General features: G+C 35.8%; 1 protein-coding gene and 1 long non-coding RNA gene across 4 annotated transcripts in view; one reads left to right on the forward strand and one right to left on the reverse strand.

Annotated features, from left to right (window-relative positions):
• The window catches only part of ttyh2l (tweety homolog 2, like), a 55606-nt gene that overhangs the window by 13139 nt on the left and 20395 nt on the right, over positions 1 to 22072 (forward strand). For both annotated transcript variants that reach the window (XM_073849405.1, XM_073849399.1), the window contains exons 3-4: positions 13776 to 13887; positions 20212 to 20432. In XM_073849405.1, the coding sequence (XP_073705506.1) occupies positions 13776 to 13887; positions 20212 to 20432 (333 nt within the window). The remainder of the gene's footprint in view (positions 1 to 13775; positions 13888 to 20211; positions 20433 to 22072) is intronic.
• LOC141344506 (uncharacterized) lies at positions 1296 to 4007 on the reverse strand. 2 transcript variants are annotated; one of them, XR_012356815.1, is made up of 4 exons: positions 3828 to 4007; positions 2814 to 2923; positions 2654 to 2725; positions 1296 to 1675 (listed from the first exon to the last, which is right to left on the reverse strand). It is a non-coding gene; the product is annotated as an uncharacterized lncRNA (long non-coding RNA). The 2 variants fall into 2 exon arrangements; XR_012356814.1 differs by having other exon boundaries at positions 2814 to 4002.

Consider the following 22072-nt stretch of genomic DNA (forward strand, 5'->3'; position numbering starts at 1 on the left):
TTTAATTTCATGGCTTCCATAGACTGCTACTGCAGAAATGTCATTTTTTGCCCCAGGTTGGCTTCGCCCACAAAAAAACGTCATCACTGTTTGCTAAATTCCCATTGATCTGTAGTGTTTACATCAAAAAACAAGGAGGAGTAGCATAGAGAAATATGTTAATGTATGAATGCTCCTAAAAGCAAAAAAAAAAAAAAAAAAAAGAGTCCATGTGACTGGTCCACTTTATTCCAAGTCTTCTAAAGTCTTCCCCTCCTCTGAAGCTTCGAAATTAAATTAGAATTTGAATGCATTTGCACAATGTTTGATGTCACTGATGCCAAAGTTCCATTGGTTCACTAAAATTCTAATATGAAATTGAGAGCCTCAGTGGAGAGAAAGATGAACATAGCATATGAATAACCAGAAATTTTGTCTGTTCTATACACCTACATTTTTGTATGACTTCAAAGGTGAATTTTATGGAGAGCTATTCCTTAAAGAATGAATCAATAAAAAAACACATTCAAGTTGACCTGATATATATATATATATATATATATATATATATATATATATATATATATATATAAATGGACCGCTAAATTAATAACCTGAATTTGCATCTGTTCTTTACACTGAAATTGTTTTTGGGTATTCCTTGACAAATAAATCATTAAAAAAGATGCACCACAGCACATGCTCTTAAGCTTAACTCAATAATGTGTTTTTTTACCTCATTTATATTTTTGTTGGGTGGCTTGTGGTCATTATTGGATTATCCTATCAGCTCAAGTCACTTTTTAATTTCATTATATTACTTTTGTCCATTTTTAATCTAATAAAACAGAACCAGAATAGTTTTCATCCAGTCACAGTGGTTAAATTCCTTACAAACTTGACTCTGGTGTTTTCTACTTATCCATGTACACTGAAAAAAATGATTCATTGAATTTACTAAATTTTTTTAAGGTAAGTGGTTGCAATCAATTGATTTGATCTAAATTTAAACAAACACATTTATTTGGATTTAAACAATTTTATTTAGTTAACTTAGTATTAAAAAAAATAGTAATTTCAGCCCAATTTAAATATGCTACTTCCTCTTAATTTATTTAATTGTTTCTGAAGAAAAAATATTCATTGAATTTACTCAAATTTTTTAAGGTAAGTGGTTGCAATCAATTTATTTTAGCTACATTTAAATAACCACATTTTGTTGACTAAATTTCAAAATTGTTTTAATCACTTACCTTAAAAAAAATCCTTTTCTTAAGGAGAGGTTCTTAAATGGCTTTGCAAATACACACAACAAGTTTAATGTTTTGAATTTATTTTTAATGTCATCAAATGTAAATTCAGTAACAGTTTCTTTGTATATACAACAAGTGTTTGGAAGACAAGTGCTTACTTAACGTTGCACATTCACAAAATAAAAATTAACAAAAATTCACAGGTGAAAGAGGCCACATTGTTGAGTGCGGACTTGGAATTGCAAAATTAATAAAAAATATGTGGAAACAGGCAACAGTATATAGTGATTAAACAGTATATTGTATTTTTTCAATAGTGAATAAAACAATAGTGCTAAAACTGTTCATATGTCATGCAACAAACTGCAATTTGTAATGGATTTTACAGGTATGCCCATGGTGATGTGTTGTGGGTCTTTCAAGGAGTCATCTCTTTGACTGTCCTATATTTAAATAAAAAGAAACTGTTATTAGTAGGGTTGGGTATCAACTGATATTTACCAGCCAATATGCACAAAAACACATCAGTATGTCATCATAAACAGCTGTTTTTTTTAAGTTAAAGTGAAAGGAAGCAGATGAGAAAGAAAACTGACAAATCTATTTGTATATCTCCCACATGTCGTTCCTAATCTGCAAATGGAACACAAATTCAGATATTTTTAATGAGATCTGTGAGCTTTCTAACCCTGCATAGACAGCAACACAACTCAACTGAAATGTTCTTAGGCCAAGAAACACATTAAAGATATTGGTAAAATAGTCCATGTGACATCAGTGGTTCAACAGTAATTTCATGAAGCTACGAGAATACTTGTGCGCAAAGAAAACAAAAATACAGACTCCTCCGCGCCACCGTCTGCCATTCATGAGAGTACCATGACACAAGTGTTTGGTGTTGCTGACATGAACATGCATGGGCTGAACCATGTTTATAAGCAAAGAAAAACACACGCATATGTCATTGTAGTCTTGACAATGGAGGCAGGAAGAAGAATTGTTGAATAAAGTTATTTTTGTTTTCTTTGCACATTAAAATTATTCTTTAGCTCTGTAAAGATACGGTTGAACCACTGATGTCACATAAATGGTTACACTTATGTCCTTAGTACGTTTTTGGGCCAGTTATATTGTTGCCTATGCAAGTCCAGAAACCTCTCAGATTTCATTGAAAAAATGTTTTAATTTTTTTTGGTTCTGAAGATAAACTAAGGTCTTCTGGGTTTGGAAAGACATGAGGGTGAGTAATTAACGACAGAATTTTCATTTTTTGGGCAACTATAACCCTTTTAGTATTTGAAATTTAAGTAGAATTTAAATTCAAGCAGAGACATTTTTGTCTGGACACTGTATTTGACATCACTGTGTTAAATAATAATACATATGGGAAAGGAAAAGACACTTGATAAATGAATACATACCTCCTGTAAAATGCCGAAATATTTGACCATTTTCCTCCCAGTAAGACCTCCTTTCTGGAAAACAGCAGTGATCTGTGGAACATAACATATTACATTATATGATATATTTCATTAAAGTCAACGGTTTATTGTAAAATGCTTTAATACTAAAATTACTTACTGTGCATATTGCTGGAATAATACAACTTCAGGAAAGTGGCGAACCTGGAAACTTCCTTTGGCATCAAGGAAATGGTATGTGTCCTAGTCACAGGAACATGCAGAGAGTCCCTCAAATGAAAGTAAAAACACAATAATTATTATTGCTAGTTTAAAACAGTTTACATGCTGCACCATTAAAGCTAGCAAAAAGGGGCATGTTCACATGATTACAATTGTGAACACTAAAAACATTCAGAAATCCAATGTTATATTGTGAGATTTACTGATAGGAACTAACTGGAAATTCCCCTCATAACTTCATGCCTTCGTCCATATTTTTGATTTCCCGGAACTTTCTATTACAAGGCATAGTTATTTGGAGTTGTGATGGTGTCCAGTATGAACGAAACACATCTAACGTAACACCACAAATAAAGTTTGAGTCTGTGGAAACAATTCTACAGTACAAACACGCAGTTAAGGATACGATCTTCCCATCATTGCTTTAAATGCAATAGTTGCCACAGAAGTTAATAATTTTTTTCGGTATCACGCAAGCACTACCTTACCTTCAGCCAAAACAAACTGCTCTTGAACAAACAAGTTAGGACATTAAAGATGACCCGTCCAAAAGGATTTAACGTTATATGTCATGTTTAACCACATTAGAAGCCGGCAGATTCCCGAAGGACTGGCTGTGGTAACGTTAACTAGGCGGGAACACCAATAACGTTACCGGCCTGAGCATCTCCGAAAGCGCTTAAGCATTTAAATAGATGCTATCCTTTCAAATAAACGGCGTATTTTAGGCTTATACAACTACATTTTCATACAAAAATATCTTAAAAGTACATTCTGTCACATAAAAAAGTATTATTTGTGTTATTTGTGTAAGTTATATGTGACCGTCCGTTGGTCGCTGTGGAATTTCTCCCAAAGACTCATTTTGCAGATATTATTTATACAGCGAACAAACTATTTACTGTAATAAACAGTGCTACACTACATTATTACTCACATAAATATTACTCACCGTGTAAATCGACCGAATGATGAAAACTCCGGGTCCGGAATGAAAAGTTCCCACCGTGAACCTGACTGAGTCGTGACTGGAAACTCCTTTTGGCGCCAGGGAGAATGTGCATTTGTGCGCATGCGCAGAAAGTTTACTTAATATTTTCTAACTGAATTTAATTAATTCACATGGCTTGGATTTAAAACACATGCAATTTGCTTAAAACCAATTAATACTTATTAATTAAAATCTAAAACTAAATTTTTATTATTTAAACTAGCGAAATTGAATCATGCTTAATTTAATTGGGGCCATAATCATTTTTTTCAGTGTATATTAGAAGCCAGTTCCGTCATTTACAGAATAACATTAGCCTTTTCCACCCCGTTCTCCACAGTTTTCCAGTTTATCTCAATTTTTGCTAATCATAAATGAGTGTTCTTTTCAGTTAGCCATGTTCTGAGCTCTAATGACAGCGCTGACCCCATTAAAGCCCTGCGGAGATGGCTGATGGGTGAAGATTCAGCCGCAGTGGGTCATTTCAGCAGGAACTGACTCTGTAATTCATATCCAGCCTCAGAGCAGTGTCTGACGGTATGGCTTACAGAGATAGTTTTGTCTGTCATTTGCACGTTTGAGCATATAAGGCGTTTAAATAGCACTTTTATCCTGCGTCGCTCTGTCAGTGCTCAGTGGGAGCACATAAGTGTTTACTGAAGCATTGGATGAGTCCTCCAGCGGCTTAAAGAAGGATCAACGGTCTCTAGCAGTGATATCAATCCTCACTGTTATTTTTTTCAAGACAAATGGAGATAATTTCAAGATCTATATGCATATCTATTCATATAATGACAGTTTGTAGTGACCATGGCTATAAAAATGTTACTGTTAAATGACAGATAAGAATGTCAATGATAAAGAAAACAGGGTTTACATCTCGAAATTCTGAATTCTTTTCTTGCAAATGTGAGTTTATATCTCACGATTATGGCTTTTTTCTTGCAATTCAGATTTTTTCCCCCTCAGAATTGTGAGATATGAACTCACAATTGCAAGAAATAAAGTCAGAATGGCGAGAAAAAAACTTGCAATTCTGACTTTTTTTCTGTCAAATCTGAGTTTACATCTCGCAATGCTGACTTTTTTTCTCGCAAATGCAAGTTTATATCTTACGATTATGGCTTTTTTCTTGCAATTCTGACTTTTTTTCCTCAGAATTGTGAGATATAAACTCACAGTTGTGAGATATAAAGTCAGAATCGCTTGATAACAATTGCGAGAAATAAAATCAGAATTGCAAGATAAAAACTCGCAATTCTGACTTTTTGTTCTCGCAATTCAGTCTTTTTTTTCAGAATTGTGAAATCACATTACAAGCAGTTACAAAGATTAATTTTGAGGGGATAAAAGACTATGTTCTCAGAATTGCAATTTTATGTCACACAATTCTGACTTTATAACTCAACTGCAATTGCAAGAAAAAAGTCCGAATTGTGAGATATAAAGTCACAATTACCTTTTTTAATTTTTTGTTCAGTGGCAGAAAACTTCAAAAATTGTTTTTGAGAAGTTGCACCACATGAACTTAACTTGCCTAGTCAAAAAAATGTCAAGTTATCTAATATTTTTAAAGATTTGGTTGATTTTTTTTCTTCCAAATTTTATTAAACTGTCAAGCTGTTTTTCGCATGTAGTCAAAACAGAAGTCATTGACATTTAAAGTCTGGGAGCTACGGAAACAAAAACACAGAAGCTGTTGTTAATGTAAAAAGGTGTAAATGTGTTTTATTTGCTGATTGCATCTACATGTGTGTACTGGATTAATTAATATGAACATGTTGAAAACACCTCAGGCAGTGCTCGTATGATCCATCCTGAAGGGGTATTTAAGAACTCTTTAAATCTTTGCACTTTACTTTTTTCAGGTTTACTCGTTCTGGGTTTAGATATCTGACTAATTTACTCATCTCACAGACCCTGTTCCTAGTCATCTCTTTCAAATTTACACCTTATTTGCTTTTGGCATTTTAATGAATGGAGAGGTGCAGGTTGTAAGTGAGATGTAACCAGCGGTGATTGCTGGATGCAGAGGGCGAGAGCTGGACTTGAACACTCGCTGGTAATGGGAGCAGAAATGCTGCTTGCCTGGGGGAGTTCTAGTAATGATATAAGGAAAGAGCCTGGAATCCATCATGCTTAGGGGAAATCAGAGACAGGATTCTCACTCAGACCACCTGCCCCCACACACACACATCCTGTTGAGGAGTTATTATAGCAGGACAATTTATGCCATCTGCTCACTCCCCACTGTCCTTCAGTGGGTTTCTTACATTTGCATTGAAAGCATTTTTAGACCATTTTGTTCAGAACTGTGTGATATCTGACAACAAATAGTGTGGAGAATGGTGCAGTGGGTGTTTGTGGTGGAACAAAGTGCATGTTGGTTAAAAGAGGGATGTCAAAGGGGAGTCCATACTGATGTATGTTGAAATGTGTTGAAAATGTTGAAACATGCAAAAACAAATAGTTATACCATTTACTATATTCAAGTGTTTTAAAGGGGTCATGATTTGACGTAAGAGATCATTGTACTATAAAAATTTCTGAACTCGAAACTTTCTTGTTAGTCTAAAAACAGCCATATTGAAGCCATTCAGCCAAATGTCAGGTTGTGGAATGTGCCACTTTATGATGTAATAGTGTTGCTAAACACAGCCTCCACAGAAGATCATCAACGCCTGCTTCTACATGACTTCCTGTTTAGCCCGCCCACCGGTTCACACATGTAATGTAAATGACGAGAAGCAAACGCAAGTCTACGCAGAAACAAAACAACATATAGATTGCTCCAAAGACAACAAGATGCTGTTCAGAGCCAAGTTGTGGAAAAACAAAGTCCTTGCAGCGTTAGGAAAGAGTGGATGAACTTTATTTTTAATGAATTTCCAGATCACATCTATAAGAACTTGGTCCCTTATTCACTTCATTTTACAGCGGATTTATTTACAAACAAGGCAAAATTCGACACATGATTCTCAGAAAGATTGAAACTAAAAGACGATGCTGTGCAGACTATATTGAATTTGACAGTAATCTCGCACCACACAACTGTGAGTAACTGTTTTTATGATGTGGTCACTATTGCTTTGTCTGTTATTACAGATCATTTGATATGTACTGAGTATTTATGGGTTTTTGACCTAAATTACAGCAGCATTCATTTGTGAATCATGTACAGTCGTGGCCAAAAGTTTTGAGAATTACAAAAAAATTGGAAATTGGAAAAGTTGCTGCTTAAGTTTTTATAATAGCAATTTGCATATACTCCAGAATGTTATGAAGAGTGATCAGATGAATTGCATTGTCCTTCTTTGCCGTGAAAATTAACTTAATCCTGAAAAAACTTTACACTGCATTTCATTGCTGTTACTAAAGGACCTGCTGAGATGATTTCAGTAATCGTCTTGTTAACTCAGGTGAGAATGTTGACGAGCACAAGGCTGGAGATCATTATGTCAGGCTGATTGGGTTAGAATGGCAGACTTGACATGTTAAAAGGAGGGTGATGCTTGAAATCATTGTTCTTCCATTGTTAACCATGGTGACCTGCAAAGAAACGTGTGCAGCCATTAGGGCTGCACGATAGATCGTTTCAGCATCGTCATCGCGATGTACGCATGCGCGATAGTCGCATCGTGGCAGTCACGATGCAGGGCAAAAAAATAAATAAATATGTGTCTGATTTAAAAATTTACTTTCTATATTTCTAAACTTTCTATTCTCGGATCTATATTTGTCTAAAATAAAGTAATTAACTGATGTTTAAAGGTTCTTTAAAAACTACAATGCACACGTTGCTTCACCTACTTCATGCATGCAGTCTCTGCGTGTGCATGGCGAAATGAGTGCGGGATGGGAGAAAAGCGCCAAAATGGAAGATTTGGTCGCAAAAAGAAACGCACAGCGGTCATATGGAAGTATTTTGGATACAAAAAGGATGCTGCTGACCAAAAACAGGTGCTTTGTCGGGAGTGCCTGGCAGTTGTTGCCACAACTCGCGGAAACACTACGAATTTAAGGGACCGTTCACATGCCGGGCCAAAAACGCGTGGAAAACGCTAGGCGCACCACTTTCTCCTTCTTTCCAAAGTGCTCTGTAACTTGAGTGGCAGAGTGGTGTCTGCCGTTGCTAAGCAACCATGACCTGCACTCTCCTAAAGACGCGGAAGTTTCAGCAAAGATAAATAAACAAAGATAAATGGATTTCCAAAACTAAAAAGTCCAAGAAAGTCCAGCAAGCGCCAGGATCGTCTCCTAAAGAGGATTCAGCTGCGGGATCGGAGTGCCACCAGTGCAGAGCTTGCTCAGGAATGGCAGCAGGCAGGTGTGAGCGCATCTGCACGCACAGTGAGGCCAAGACTTTTGGAAGATGGTCTGGTGTCAAGAAGGGCAGCAAAGAAGCCACTTCTCTCCAAAAAAAACATCAGGGACAGATTGATCTTCTGCAAAAAGTATGGCGAATGGACTGCTGAGGTCTGGGGCAAAGTCATATTCTCAGATGAAGCCTCTTTCCGATTGTTTGGGGCATCTGGAAAAAGGCTTGTCCGGAGAAGAAAAGGTGAGCGCTACCATCAGTCCTGTGTCATGCCACAGTAAAGCATCCTGAGACCATTCATGTGTGGGGTTGCTTCTCATCCAAGGGAGTGGGCTCACTCACAATTTTGCCCAAAAACACAGCCATGAATAAAGAATGGTACCAAAACACCCTCCAACAGCAACTTCTTCCAACAATCCAACAACAGTTTGGTGAAGAACAATGCATTTTCCAGCACGATGGAGCACCGTGCCATAAGGCAAAAGTGATAACTAAGTGGCTCGGGGACCAAAACGTTGAAATTTTGGGTCCATGGCCTGGAAACTCCCCAGATCTTAATCCCATTGAGAACTTGTGGTCAATCCTCAAGAGGCGGGTGGACAAACAAAAACCCACTAATTCTGACAAACTCCAAGAAGTGATTATGAAAGAATGGGTTGCTATCAGTCAGGATTTGGTCCAGAAGTTGATTGAGAGCATGCCCAGTCGAATTGCAGAGGTCCTGTAAAACAAGGGCCAACACTGCAAATACTGACTCTTTGCATAAATGTCATGTAATTGTCGATAAAAGCCTTTGAAACGTATGAAGTGCTTTAATTATATTTCAGTACATCACAGAAACAACTGAAACAAATATCTAAAAGCAATTGAGCAGCAAACTTTGTGAAAACTAATATTTGTGTCATTCTCAAAACTTTTGGCCACGACTGTTGGTTGTCAAACATACACAACTGTTAGCCAATCATAGCAGTGGATGTTTACTTCCAAGTCTATTACTTCTAAATTATGTTTTTTGATGTAAAATTCTTGATGACATTATAAGTGGACCTCAGAGGCATACAAAAGGCAGTTCACGAGCCCTTTAAATGGTGCTGGAGAGATACATTCTTTAATTTGTTGCATATTGTGCATCACATATTAATGTGGTAGAGCCTGTAGAGTTGCATATTTGAATTATACAACATTCAAATTGATGCATTTCAGCTAAAACCAGATCTATGGCTAGCAGTGTCCTTTGGCGACCCAGTTTGTTTTGTCCCACTTTTATGTTTGAGTCACTCAGTAATGGCAATAATGACATGGTCAGGTACAAAGGAAAAATACAAGAGAAATAAATCATGACATGAATATCAAATTAGTGCTGCCATAGACATAACATTTTTTTTTTTACTTTGAAGGGCACCTATTATGCCCCTTTTTACAAGATGTAATATAAGTCTCAGGTGTCCCCAGAATGTGCCTGTGAAGTTTCAGTTCAAAACAACCTCACAGATCATTTATTATATTTTGAAAATACCTATTTTGAGTAGATTATTTAAATGTAAATGAGCTGCTGATCCCTGCCCCCTTTTCCAGAATAGAGCTGTGCTTTTTATACCTCAGATACTCTACCAAAAACAAAAAATTGGTTTGGTTTAGATTATCATGTCTATCGTGCTGAAATCATGCGTTTTAAGGCCAAACTTCTGATATACGTTTTCTTCGTTCTCTTTCATGTCTTATTGCACTTAAATGGTCAAATACATACAAGTTTATGTTAAAAACAGACATGAGTTACAAAAACAGTCGGTTATGTCTGTGAAGGCAAACAGCTGGGAAGGAAATAGCATGTTTATATTAGATCTGTGTGTCCGCAGCGTAATATACAGTAAATAAATCAACAAATCCACTGCTCTCTTGTCTCCTCTGAAGCTGGGACTCTAAATAGTGTTCTGTGCTCATCTGTGCAGCCAACGACTGAACAGTTACCATGCTTCGATCAAACTTTTGCCATGCGCCAACTGGTACACCGTTGTCTCTTGCAAAAACACAATGTTGGCTCCGTGGATGGAAATGTGCAGATTAAGGGGCAGTAATATTGTAAGATACCCTTTCTACATCACGGGGGGAGCGAAATCTGAGCAGCTTATTTTTTCCCATGCATGCAGAGAAAGGCTTACTTACTTATTATTAAAAATAATTTACAGAGTTGTTCTTTTTCATGTTTTCTGGGTTGGTAGAAGCATCAAGGACACGAGGGCATGATGTGTCACCTTTAAAATAATAAAGTGAGCAAAAAGGGCAGCATAGTAATTTTGGTTTATTTGTTGATTTATTAAATAAAAAGTCAGTTTTTCAGAGGAACACAACTTCACTCTGAAAGAGGAAGAATAGAGAAAAAATAATAATTAAAATGAGGAAAAAAACTAGGTTTTTTGTCTAATTTAGCCATCAACCAATAATGACTTTGTCATCCCTAGGTTTTGTGAGTGTTTAAACTGGCCTTGAGTTTTTCGAATCCGCCTCGTCCTCTTCAGTGTGGGTTTCTTTATATATTTAATTATCTTTTTATTTTTTTGATAATTAACTAGAAAAGGAAAGTTAAAAAAATTCAAACAGTTTCAAGGTTATATGCCTTATATGGTTGAATTCTTTCTGTACATTTTTTGCTCTTTCTTATATCATTGCTGAAGCTGGTTGCTAAGGTAATGTTGTGGGTGACAGATGAATAGATAGATAAAGAGATTGATATATGGATGGATAGATGAATATATATGATTATTTTTTTGGACCTTGGCCATTGTGTTGCTGTCTATGCAGGGTCAGAAAGCTCTCAGATTTCATCAAAAATATCTTAATTTGTGTTCCGAAGATGAATGAAGGTCTTGACATGAGGGTGAGTAATTAATGACAGAATTTTCATTTTTGTGTGAACTATCCCTTTAGTGTGTGACGATACTGTATAGTCGATACATCAATATATCAAACACAGCCCTAATACAAAAAGCAGTGGAAATTTCAAGCCTGGACTGTGTCTCACATAGCTACTCTAACATAAGGAGTGTGGGGGGTTAGATCCCCTGCTGACTGAGATGGACAGAGCGGCCCTAATGCTTGACAGTCTGCACACATGGTTCTGATGAGGTTGCTTAATGAAGCTGATCTGATGCTGTCTGGAGAAGAGAGCAAGCAGACTGGTTGCTGGGCTCTTATGACACAACACAGCAGTCTAATTAGATAGACTACAATTCTGGAGGCTGCTTTGAAATATTTACTCCGATTTCACATTAGAAGCTACCATGAGACCAATTGAGTCAAAATGATGAACTTTATAGCCAAACTGGTACCGGTGAGCACACTTTTCATTTTCATTGCACTAGCAGCTGGAGTCAGGTGTGTTTAGACGACTTTGCTCGTTGTCTTGTGCCAAAATGAGACCTTTCAATTTGTGAAATAAGGGCATTACAATACATAAGGTAACAGAACTACTTTCAGTGAATCTCGCTAAACCTTTTAACAGTGTGCAAGACAAAATTGTCCAAATCTCAAAATCAAGTATATAATTATATATTTATATATACACATTATCGACTGGGGTCAGTCATTTTACTTGCATATTTTTTTTTATTTAGCAAGGATGCATTAAATTGATCAGAAATGACAGTAAACACGTTACAATTATGTTACAAACATTTTAAAAAAGATTAATCGGCATGCCTTTTTAACATTGATAATAATAAGAAATGTTACTGCAGTAGTATATATTTTTTGTGAGGAAAATTAAATTACCATAAAAATGTTGGTTTGCATATCTGTAATGGAACAAAATACAATAATAATAATAATAATTAATCATTAATAATAAGTATTATTATTGATTTTATTTTATATTTTAAAGTATCATAATACAGTTTTTTATATTTAGTTTTTTATCATAATACAGTATTTTTTAAAGTATCGTAATACAGTATTTTAAAATACTGCATTACGATACTTAGAAAGTAAAAATTAAAAGGAAATAAATAATAATAATAATAATAATAATAATAGCTATTATTATTCTTATTATTGATTTTATTTCATATTTTAAAGTATCATAATACAGTATTTTATATTTAGTATTTTTATTATAAAACGGTAATTTCTGAAATATCATAATACAGTATTTTAAAATATTTCATTACGATACCTAAAATAATAATAATAATAATAATAATAGTAACAACAACAACAATAGTACTAATAATTATTATTATTTTATATTTTAAAATATCATAATACAGTATTTAATATTTAGTATTGTCATAAAGTATTTAAAAAATCTTAAATAAAATATTAGTATTAATATTTATTTTATTTTTAAAGCATCATAATACAGTATTTATTATTAATTTTTTTTGTCATAATACGGTATTTTTGTAAAAGTATCATAAAACAGTATTTTAAAATACTGCATTACGATACTTAGAAAGTAAAAAATAAAAGAAAAATAATAATAATAATAATAATAATAGCTATTATCATTCTTATTATTGATTTTATTTCATATTTTAAAGTATGTTAATACAGTATTTTATATTTAGTATTTTTATTATAAAACAGTAATTTCTGAAGTATCATAATACAGTATTTTAAAATACTTAATTACGATACCTAAAATAATAATAATAACAACAACAACAGTAGTACTAATAATTATTATTATTGATTTTATATTTTAAAATATCATAATACAGTATTTAATATTTAGTATTGTCATAAAGTATTTAAAAAATCTTAACTAAAATATTAGTATTATTATTTTATTTTTAAAGCATCATAATACTGTATTTATTATTAAATTTTTTGTCATAATACGGTATTTTTGTAAAAGTATCATAATACAGTATTTTAAAATACTGCATTACGATACTTATAAAATAAAATAATAAAATAAAAAAATCATCAATAATAATTATTACTATTTTTAAGGTATTGTAATAAAGTATTTTATATTTAGTATTATTTATCATAATACAGTATTTGAAAATGCTGCATTACGATACTTAAAAAATAAAATACGATCAATAATAATAATAATTTTATTTTTTCAAGTATCTTAATATAGTATTTTACTATAAAATTAATACAATTATAGAATCTCTTTTGAGCCGAGTGATAATGAGAATTTGGGGATAAATGTGCCTGACGGTCATACAAATATACAAATATTTACACAACTTTGAATCTTAAATCCATATGATTTCATCACATTTTACTCTTATTGTTAATTCTTCTGGTCAACAAGCGGACCAAGACCAAATAAGCATCACTGTTGTGTTAATGTTTTCTGTGTGGTGCTAGTAGGTTTTATACATTCAGAACAAGCTGTTTTTCTAAATGGTCTTTATTGAACTGAGTAGGATGATTTGATAAAGCTGCAACAAAATCCTTTATGACATAAGATCAAAGACGATTTGATTGCTCATTTGATTCCTTTAAAGTGGTCAAAAAAACACACTTTACCTTTAAATGTTTCAAATCTTCAACAAGCAGTTTGAAGCAACATGAGTGGATTTTAATCGATATGGAACTGTATTTGTAACAAACTGTTGATTTGTTTTTCCTCACAGTTCAGCGGTGGGCGTGGGTTTCTATGGAAACAGCGAGACCAACGATGGCGTTTACCAGTTGACTTACTCCATTTATAATGCCAATCACACACTGAGTGGCATTGGCAGTCTGGTAAGAGTTTCACCTCCTTCACCTGTCACTCATCATGTTGTCTCATTTCATTGGAATGGCCTGAGGAGCACTGTGATTAAAATGAAATCTGAATTTTGCCCGTTACATGCTGCATGCTGAAAAACTAAGAGCCGGAGCCTCAAGGGCTTTTCACTGCTGCTGGAGTATAAGTGCATCATGTGATGAGTGGCACCCACACACACACAGAAACACACAGATGCAGGAGCGCAGCACTGCTGCAGGCGTCATCTCTGCGAGTTGAGAGCTGTAGTCATATTGTGGCTGTCCCCATTTTAACTTAGAGTTTGAGTTGTAGATAGACTTTAGAAACCTCTCCAGATGCAAACACATCCAGCTGGTGTGTGTAAGCAAGGGAAAAGAGTAAGCGCGGAGAGAAGACTGGGATTATCTGTTCATCTGCATTAAAGGGGATTAAAAATCTATCTGTATATCCACTCGTGCATCCACATTCACTGGTCTGCTTTAAATGTCTGCGAGCGTCCTGCTGATCACAGAGTGATTGAGGATTTTAGAGTCTGTGTGGGCAGCACACCCACCACTAAACAACTAGCACAGACCTCTTCTCAAATTTATTTTAATTTTATTTCAAATTAAATGCAATTTAACATTAATTTAATTTTAAAATGTAATTATATTTATATTTTAATGAACTTTATTTTATTAAATACTAGGGCTGTCCTCGACCTAAAGATTTTTTTTTGGTCAGGTTTATTAATAAACCATATAAATCTTAATATTGAGACTTTAGTTGTCTACATAGCCTAATAAGCGCTCAAGCGCATGCAAAAAAAGCTTGCCACAGGGCACCGGCAGATGTAATGATTATGAATGTGTCAGGGGAAAAACTGCAAGGATACTGCATTAACGTTTTAATAATTTATTGATAAACTAGTGCTTTCTTTGTTTTCGGCTTAAGAGATGAAGTCGGCGACTCTGACTCGTCAGTAGTAGATGCACCTGTATGCATGTTTCATACGGATTACATAATCTCGGAATATTTGTTTTCTATTTTAATTGGTTCATTTGCATATCTTTAGTTTTGCGCTCAAATTCACAGTAGTCTCGAGTAGCCAGACCTTCAGACTGAAGCCAGAAGGTCTGGAAACCATGGCCGCTTTGAATGGCCAAGGCCCGGCCAAGAAAGGTGAAGCAGCCAATCACGTTGGTTCGTCATCTCCGCAATAGTGGATGCGCCTGAATGCATATTTTATACAGATTACATAATCTCTGAATATTTGTTTTCTATTTTAATTGGTTCATTTAAAAGACTTTAGTTTTGCGTTCAAGTTCACAGTAGTCTCGAATAGCCAGACCTTCAGACTGAAGCCAGAAGGTCTGGAAACCATGGCCGCTTTGAATGGCCAAGGCCCGGCCAAGAAAGGTGAAGCAGCCAATCACGTTGGTTCGTCATCTCCACAATAGTGGATGCGCCTGAATGCATATTTTATACAGATTACATAATCTCTGAATATTTGTTTTCTATTTTAATTGGTTCATTTAAAAGACTTTAGTTTTGCGTTCAAGTTCACAGTAGTCTCGAATAGCCAGACCTTCAGACTGAAGCCAGAAGGTCTGGAAACCATGGCCGCTTTGAATGGCCAAGGCCCGGCCAAGAAAGGTGAAGCAGCCAATCACGTTGGTTCGTCATCTCCACAATAGTGGATGCGCCTGTATGCATATTTCATATGGATTACATAATCTCTGAATATTTGTTTTCTATTTGAATTGGTTTATTTAAAAGTCTTTAGTTTTGCTCTCAAGTTCACAGTAGTCTCGAGTAGCCAGACCTTCACATTGACAGCAGAAGGTCTGGAAACCATGGCCACTTTAAATGGCCAAGGCGCGCCCAAGAAAGATAAAGCAACCAATCACGTTGGTTCGTCATCTCCGCAATAGTGGATGCGCCTGTATGCATATTTCATATGGATTACATCATCTCTGAGTATTTGTTTTCTATTTGAATTGGTTTATTTAAAAGTCTTTAGTTTTGCTCTCAAGTTCACAGTAGTCTCGAGTAGCCAGACCTTCACATTGACGGCAGAAGGTCTGGAAACCATGGCCCCTTTGAATTGCCAAGGTCTGCCCAAGAAAAGTAAAGCAACCAATCACGTTGGTTCGTCATCTCCGCAATAGTGATCACAGCATCTTTGTTTCTAGGTGGAACTTTAAAGAATACGTTCGTGGGCATGACGTCAAAGGCTGAGACTAAGAAAGCGCATCCTGTTTGCTTTTATTATTTTACAAAAGCACAATGTTTCGTTGTTATTCTGAGTGCACACCAATAAACGTAGAGTCTTTACAGATTCAAAAGATGTATTACTTTTATCTGTATGACAAAAATATATTTTAAGTATTTTAAGTGCAAGTGACCACACCAGCGCCTCTATCTGTCATGCAGTAAACGCGCTACTATTTAGCTTCCACACTCTGCATAAACACTTCAATAGTGCACCGTTTTCTAGGCTAGCATTGGATTGAGCTGCCATGTAAAGTTTCTACTGTACATCTTTCAGATGAAAAGCCACATTTGAGGTCGATGAATGATAGGTGAGCATTTGGATCTGCCACTTCCTGTGGATTTTTTTTTTCTGCCACTAATACAATTTTGGTCGACCAAGCTGCTTCTCAATGACTAATGGTAAGTCGACTATTAGGGGGCAGCCCTATTAAATACAGATAACTCAAAGTTTTCTGACAAAGAAATAACAAGAAGTTACAGGCTATGTTTAAAACCGTATACTGCCTTACTCATAATGTAATATTCAGTAGTGCTGGGCCACGTATTGCTTGTTCACAATATATTTACAGTGAAATTTGCTCATGGTATGAAACTTTTTATTTGGTATGAAACTATTCATTGTGCTTTTAATAAATCCAATTTAAAATCTGTCATTTAACAATTTGTTTGCATCATCACTCACACACACAAATGTTCATGGCCTTTGCATGGAATTGTGTGTGTATAATTTGCAGGTATTAATAAAAATAAGCTGAAGACAAACTGACCAACATTTGGTTTTCAGCCACTGAAAATGGGTAACATTTAACAATCTGGACATGGAGTCTCATTGAGAATCCCCATATCTCTGGGACTGAATGATGTAGGGTATTGAAAATTAGGATTCCAAAAGAAAAGTTTATTAACAACTAGAATCTAAAATCAATTTTTGAATGCTCACCATTGGCACATAATGCAACAAAGGCTGCTAAAGTCAACAGATTTTACTAACAGACTTACCAATCTCTGTGTAAAAATAACATTATGATGCTGCCATTATTCTGCCAAAGTCATTTTTACACCCCTGTAATTTGACTCAGAATCTCAGGTGAAAATGCTATTTTGCTATTTTGACCCCCCTCTACAAAATAGTGGATTACTCAGTAATTATTCATCTGTGATATTTAATATTTTGGCTTTCATCACTATGTCTATCTTTCTTCAGAAAAAAAATATGAGCAAAATGAAAAATTTGAGCCGGGGACCTCTGGTTGAGTTGACGATAGACTTTTAAGCCATTTCAAAGCAAGTACATCAATATAACTGTTATTAACTGTATGCTGTGTTGTTTTCAGCAAATAGTCAGCATGTATTTCATTCTGAACATAGTGTTTGAAACATTTAACAATTCATATTGCTACAGTTTCAAATCATTATCATCAAAGGATTAGTTCTGTTGAATTTAAAAAACTACCTTTTTTGTACTTTCTTTGCTTTCTTTGCACGTTCGCTTTGTAAACACTGGGTCCGTACTTCTGCGTGACCTTTTGTAACATGACTACTTAATGCGTAAAGTAGTGGACACAGAGCTTTTTTTATTTTATTTTTAAAAACGACCGATTTGTTTTACTAGTTAAGACCCTTATTCCTCAGCTGGGATTGTGTAGGACCCTTTGAAGCTGCATTGAAACTGGACTTTCAAACCGTTGATCCCCATTGAAGTCCACTATATGGAGAAAAATCCTGGAATGTTTTACTCAAAAATCGTATTTTCTTTTCGACTGTAGAAAGAAAGACATAGGGGTAAGTAAATTATCAGGAAATTTTAATTCTGAAGTGAACTGATCCTTTAAAATTTTGAAGTACGATAGTACTGCACAGACTTCACACTTTTTCTTTAACAAAGATCTGAATTTTTGATATAATCGATGTGGATTAAGTGACAGGCTTACAAAGTCTTTTCTTATTGAAACGTCTGAACGTCACCACCTATGCACTGAGCACTGATATATATTTATATAAAACAACCCACAAACAGTTTTTCCAGCAGTATATCTTGGTTTTGAGGCCTGTGTAATTCAGCATATGGCAGGTTGAGTGTGACAAACGGAGCATTTGGCTGGCTGGCTGGCAGAACATTTCTCTTCATACAGCCCTGATGTTCATTACCTGCTGGCAATGTGGTGACAACCTCTGTTCTTCTAATACTCTGCCTCCGAGAGCATCCTGCTGTCACTCTCACTCTCTGCCAGCGTATCTTTGGCTCACTGGCCCATAATGCATTGCTTCACGGTTGAGCGATCATATCTAAATAAGCTGTCTAGAACAGACTTTTCACTGTTTGCTGCAACTAAAACAACATTCGGAATGTGAGAACAACAAACAGCTATTGGCTTCACTACAACTGCATAAATCCAATTTCAGCTTTAGAGGCAGTTTCTCTCTTAAAATTGAAAGGCAAACAGGACCGCGTATGAAGGCCAAGCTTGATTGCACAAATGAATTCATGAATGTTGAAGTGATTGAGAAAAAGTGAGGAGAACGTTTTCGAGCTGCAAGGCTTTTTAAACGCCTCCTGCCTATAGTTGCGTGCCAGAAAATAGCTGTTGCAACTGTGAGTAAATTAGTGTAATGATTGCCATTTTGCATGCTTCTAACTCTATTTCATGCAGTGTCCACACCTTCCTCAAGGGAGGTCAATCTAATATATGAATGTTACTCTTTTTCAATATTAATCTTTATAAATCTTAATTACGCTCTGACCATCTCACAATTATGAGTTAAAGAACTATTCTTTATATTGGAGTTCACTGAAATGAAAGCGGAATGAGAAATTAATGGCAAGCATGAGAGAGCTTTACAAGAAATGCCACATGATGGCCTTTCAGGGAAATAAGTCAAATGGCCAGATTCAAGCAAATATTAGCTGATTTACTTTGCTGCTTAATTATATTAATGATTTCTCATAATACATTTAAAAATGAATGCAGACTATGCCATTAATCCAGTCTAGTGTAGCTGGCTCTGGCTGGATAAGATGTATTTAAATAACATTGGTAGCTAATCACAATAAGGTCAACATTCTCATACAGTGTATAAAGGTTGCACACAAAATTGCTAACAAAGCTTTTTTCACAATTGGTTTGACTATTTGGTAGGAACCTTTCAGGGTTTGGATTTACAGGCCTTACAGACAGGTCGATACCTGGATAGATCTCTGACATCGACTCAAGCCGGCTATGGAGGCTCAAGTGTTTTAAAGAAATAAGCACAGAATATATCATGCTCATAACTCTGCACCTATGCAGGCGGATAGCAGTACTATTTCAGTGGTGACCTGACAAAATCCTTCTGAAAGCATTATTGATTCTCTGCCAGCTTCAGTGAATCTGTCAAAAACAGAGATTTGGGACTAATGAAGCTGACTGCAAACTTGTTTGTTACTTTCTGGACTAGTTTTGAGCCTAGAAATCATTATTAATGAATGGTCTGACAAAAAAAAAATCAGCCTTGTCATATATCAGAGTTAATATCCATTTCAAGTTTTTAAATAGTTCATCCAAAAATGAAAATTGTGTCATTAATAACTCACCCTCATGTTTTTCCAAACCCGTAAGACCTTTGTTCGTCTTCGGAACACAAATTAAGATATTTTTAATGAAATCCGAGAGCTTGTGACCCTCCATAGACAGCAGCACAAATACAACCTACAAGGCCCAGAAATGTAGTAAGGACATCGTTAAAATAGTCCTTGTCCTTTAATAAGTCATATCATAATGAAAATATCTTGAAAAATGTCTGTGTTGTTGTTTTCTGTCTATACAATGAAAGTCATTTGGGTTCGGTATTGTTTGGACCCCCAAATTCTTCATCTATAGTAAAATAATTTTGCTTCAAGAATTTCTGTGCTTTCTGTCACTCTCGCCACTGCTTTACTCCTCTGGCAATCCCATGATCCCCTGTGCATGCCTCCTGCTCCCCTAGAGAATTCATTGGAAACAGCCATTCGTTTCTGCGCCAGTGGGCCTGAGCGCCTCTATTAGCCTTCTAATGGTGATCAGCATTTTTCTTGTCTGTGCTCTCAGGTGGGAAACTCATTGGGCAGCATGCAGGTCGGGCTGAAAGAACACCTGGAGCGGTTGGATGAGATATTTTCTCCACGGGGAGACTACACCCAAACCTTGCGCTTCATGCAGCAGATGGCCGACAACATTATCCAGCAGCTGACAGCAATGCCAGACACAAAGAAGGTGCGAGTGGATTTGGCAGCTATCGCGGATAGGACTTCATTCATAGAGTACTACAGGTAAGCTGCCTTGGGCTGATGGGGTAAGGGTGGCTTATTTATTTTACTCTATGCTCTTAAAAGTTTGGCAACAACATGTTAGGTCTCATCAGAGGTTAAGAGACAAGACAGCTCCATGTTTCTAGAGAGTGCTGATGTAGACGTAGGTCAGAAATGTGTTAGAATGTTTCAGAAGCCCCTGCTTCTTAATCATGTGACCCTGATTTGCAGACTTCTGACTCTACTTCTAAAAACCCAATTTTCTTGACATCTAGCTCTATTCCTCAAATATGTGACCCTATTTTCCAAAATTCTGGCCCTATTCCTTAAACATGTTGCCCTATTTTTCTAAGTTCTGACAACCTTTTTGCCAAACTTCTGTCTCTACTCTTCAAAAATGTGACCCTATATTTCACACTTCTGACCCTACTCCTCAAACATGTGACCCTATTTTCCAAACTTCTGACCCTACTCTTTAAACATGTGACCCTATTTTCAAATTTCTAGGCCTGTTCCTCAAACATGTGACCCTATTTTCAAAACATCTAACTACTTCTCAAATATGTGACCCCGTTTTCCAATCACATGTCCTTAAACACGTGATCCTATTTTTCAAACTTCTAGCCCTACTCTTCAAACTCCCCATTTTTTTAAACTTCTAACCCTACTTAAACATGTGACCCTATCTTCTAAATTTCTGGCCCTACACTTCAAATATTTGTCCCTGATTTCAACTTTCAACTTTTTTTTCAACTTAGAACTAAATTCTATCTAATTTTTCCAAACTTCTGACCATGCTTCTCAAACGTGACCATATTTTCCAAACTTCTGACTTTTCTCTTCAAACCTGATCCTATTTTCCATATTCTGACCCTACTTCTCAAACATGCCACCCTATTTTTTCAAATTCTGACCCTACTTGTCAAACATGTGACCCTATTTTCCAAACCTTTGTCCATACTTCTCAAACATCTAACCCTTCTCTTCAAACTTGTGATCCTATTTTCCATATTCTGACCCTACTTCTCAAACATGTGACCCTATATTTCAAATTCTGACCCTACTTCTAGGGATGCACCGATACGAATCGGCCGATCATGCTTGCGCGTTTTGTCAGTAAAGCCGGTTCTGTAATCAGCGGTAAATGCCATCAGGTGCGTGATTTCACGTTGAGCCGTATATACTACACACAGCCGTTGTTTACCGTTGTTTGCCGCTGATTACAGAACCGGCTTTACTGACAAAACGCGCAAGTGATCGGCCGATACGGATTGGTGCATCCCTACCTACTTCTCAAACATGTGACCCTATTTTTCAATCATCTGACCCTACTCCTTAAACATGTGACCATATTTTCCAAACTTCTAGCCCTACACTTCAAAAATTCATGTGACACTATTTTCCAAACTTCTGACCTTACTTATCAAACTTCTGACCCTATTTTCCAAACTTTTTACCCTACTTCTCAAACATGTGGCCCTATTTTCCAAACCTCTAACTCTTCTCTTCAAATTTGTGACCCTATGTCATAAATGTCTGACCCTTCTCCTCAAACATTTGACCCTATATTCCAAATTTATGATCCTTCTCCTCAAACACGTGTCCCTATTTTTAACACTGCTAGCTCTACTCCTCAAACATGTGATGCTATTTTCTGAATT

The sequence above is a fragment of the Garra rufa genome, chromosome 1 (genome assembly GCF_049309525.1).
Source record: "Garra rufa chromosome 1, GarRuf1.0, whole genome shotgun sequence".
Taxonomy (NCBI): Eukaryota; Metazoa; Chordata; class Actinopteri; order Cypriniformes; family Cyprinidae; genus Garra; species Garra rufa.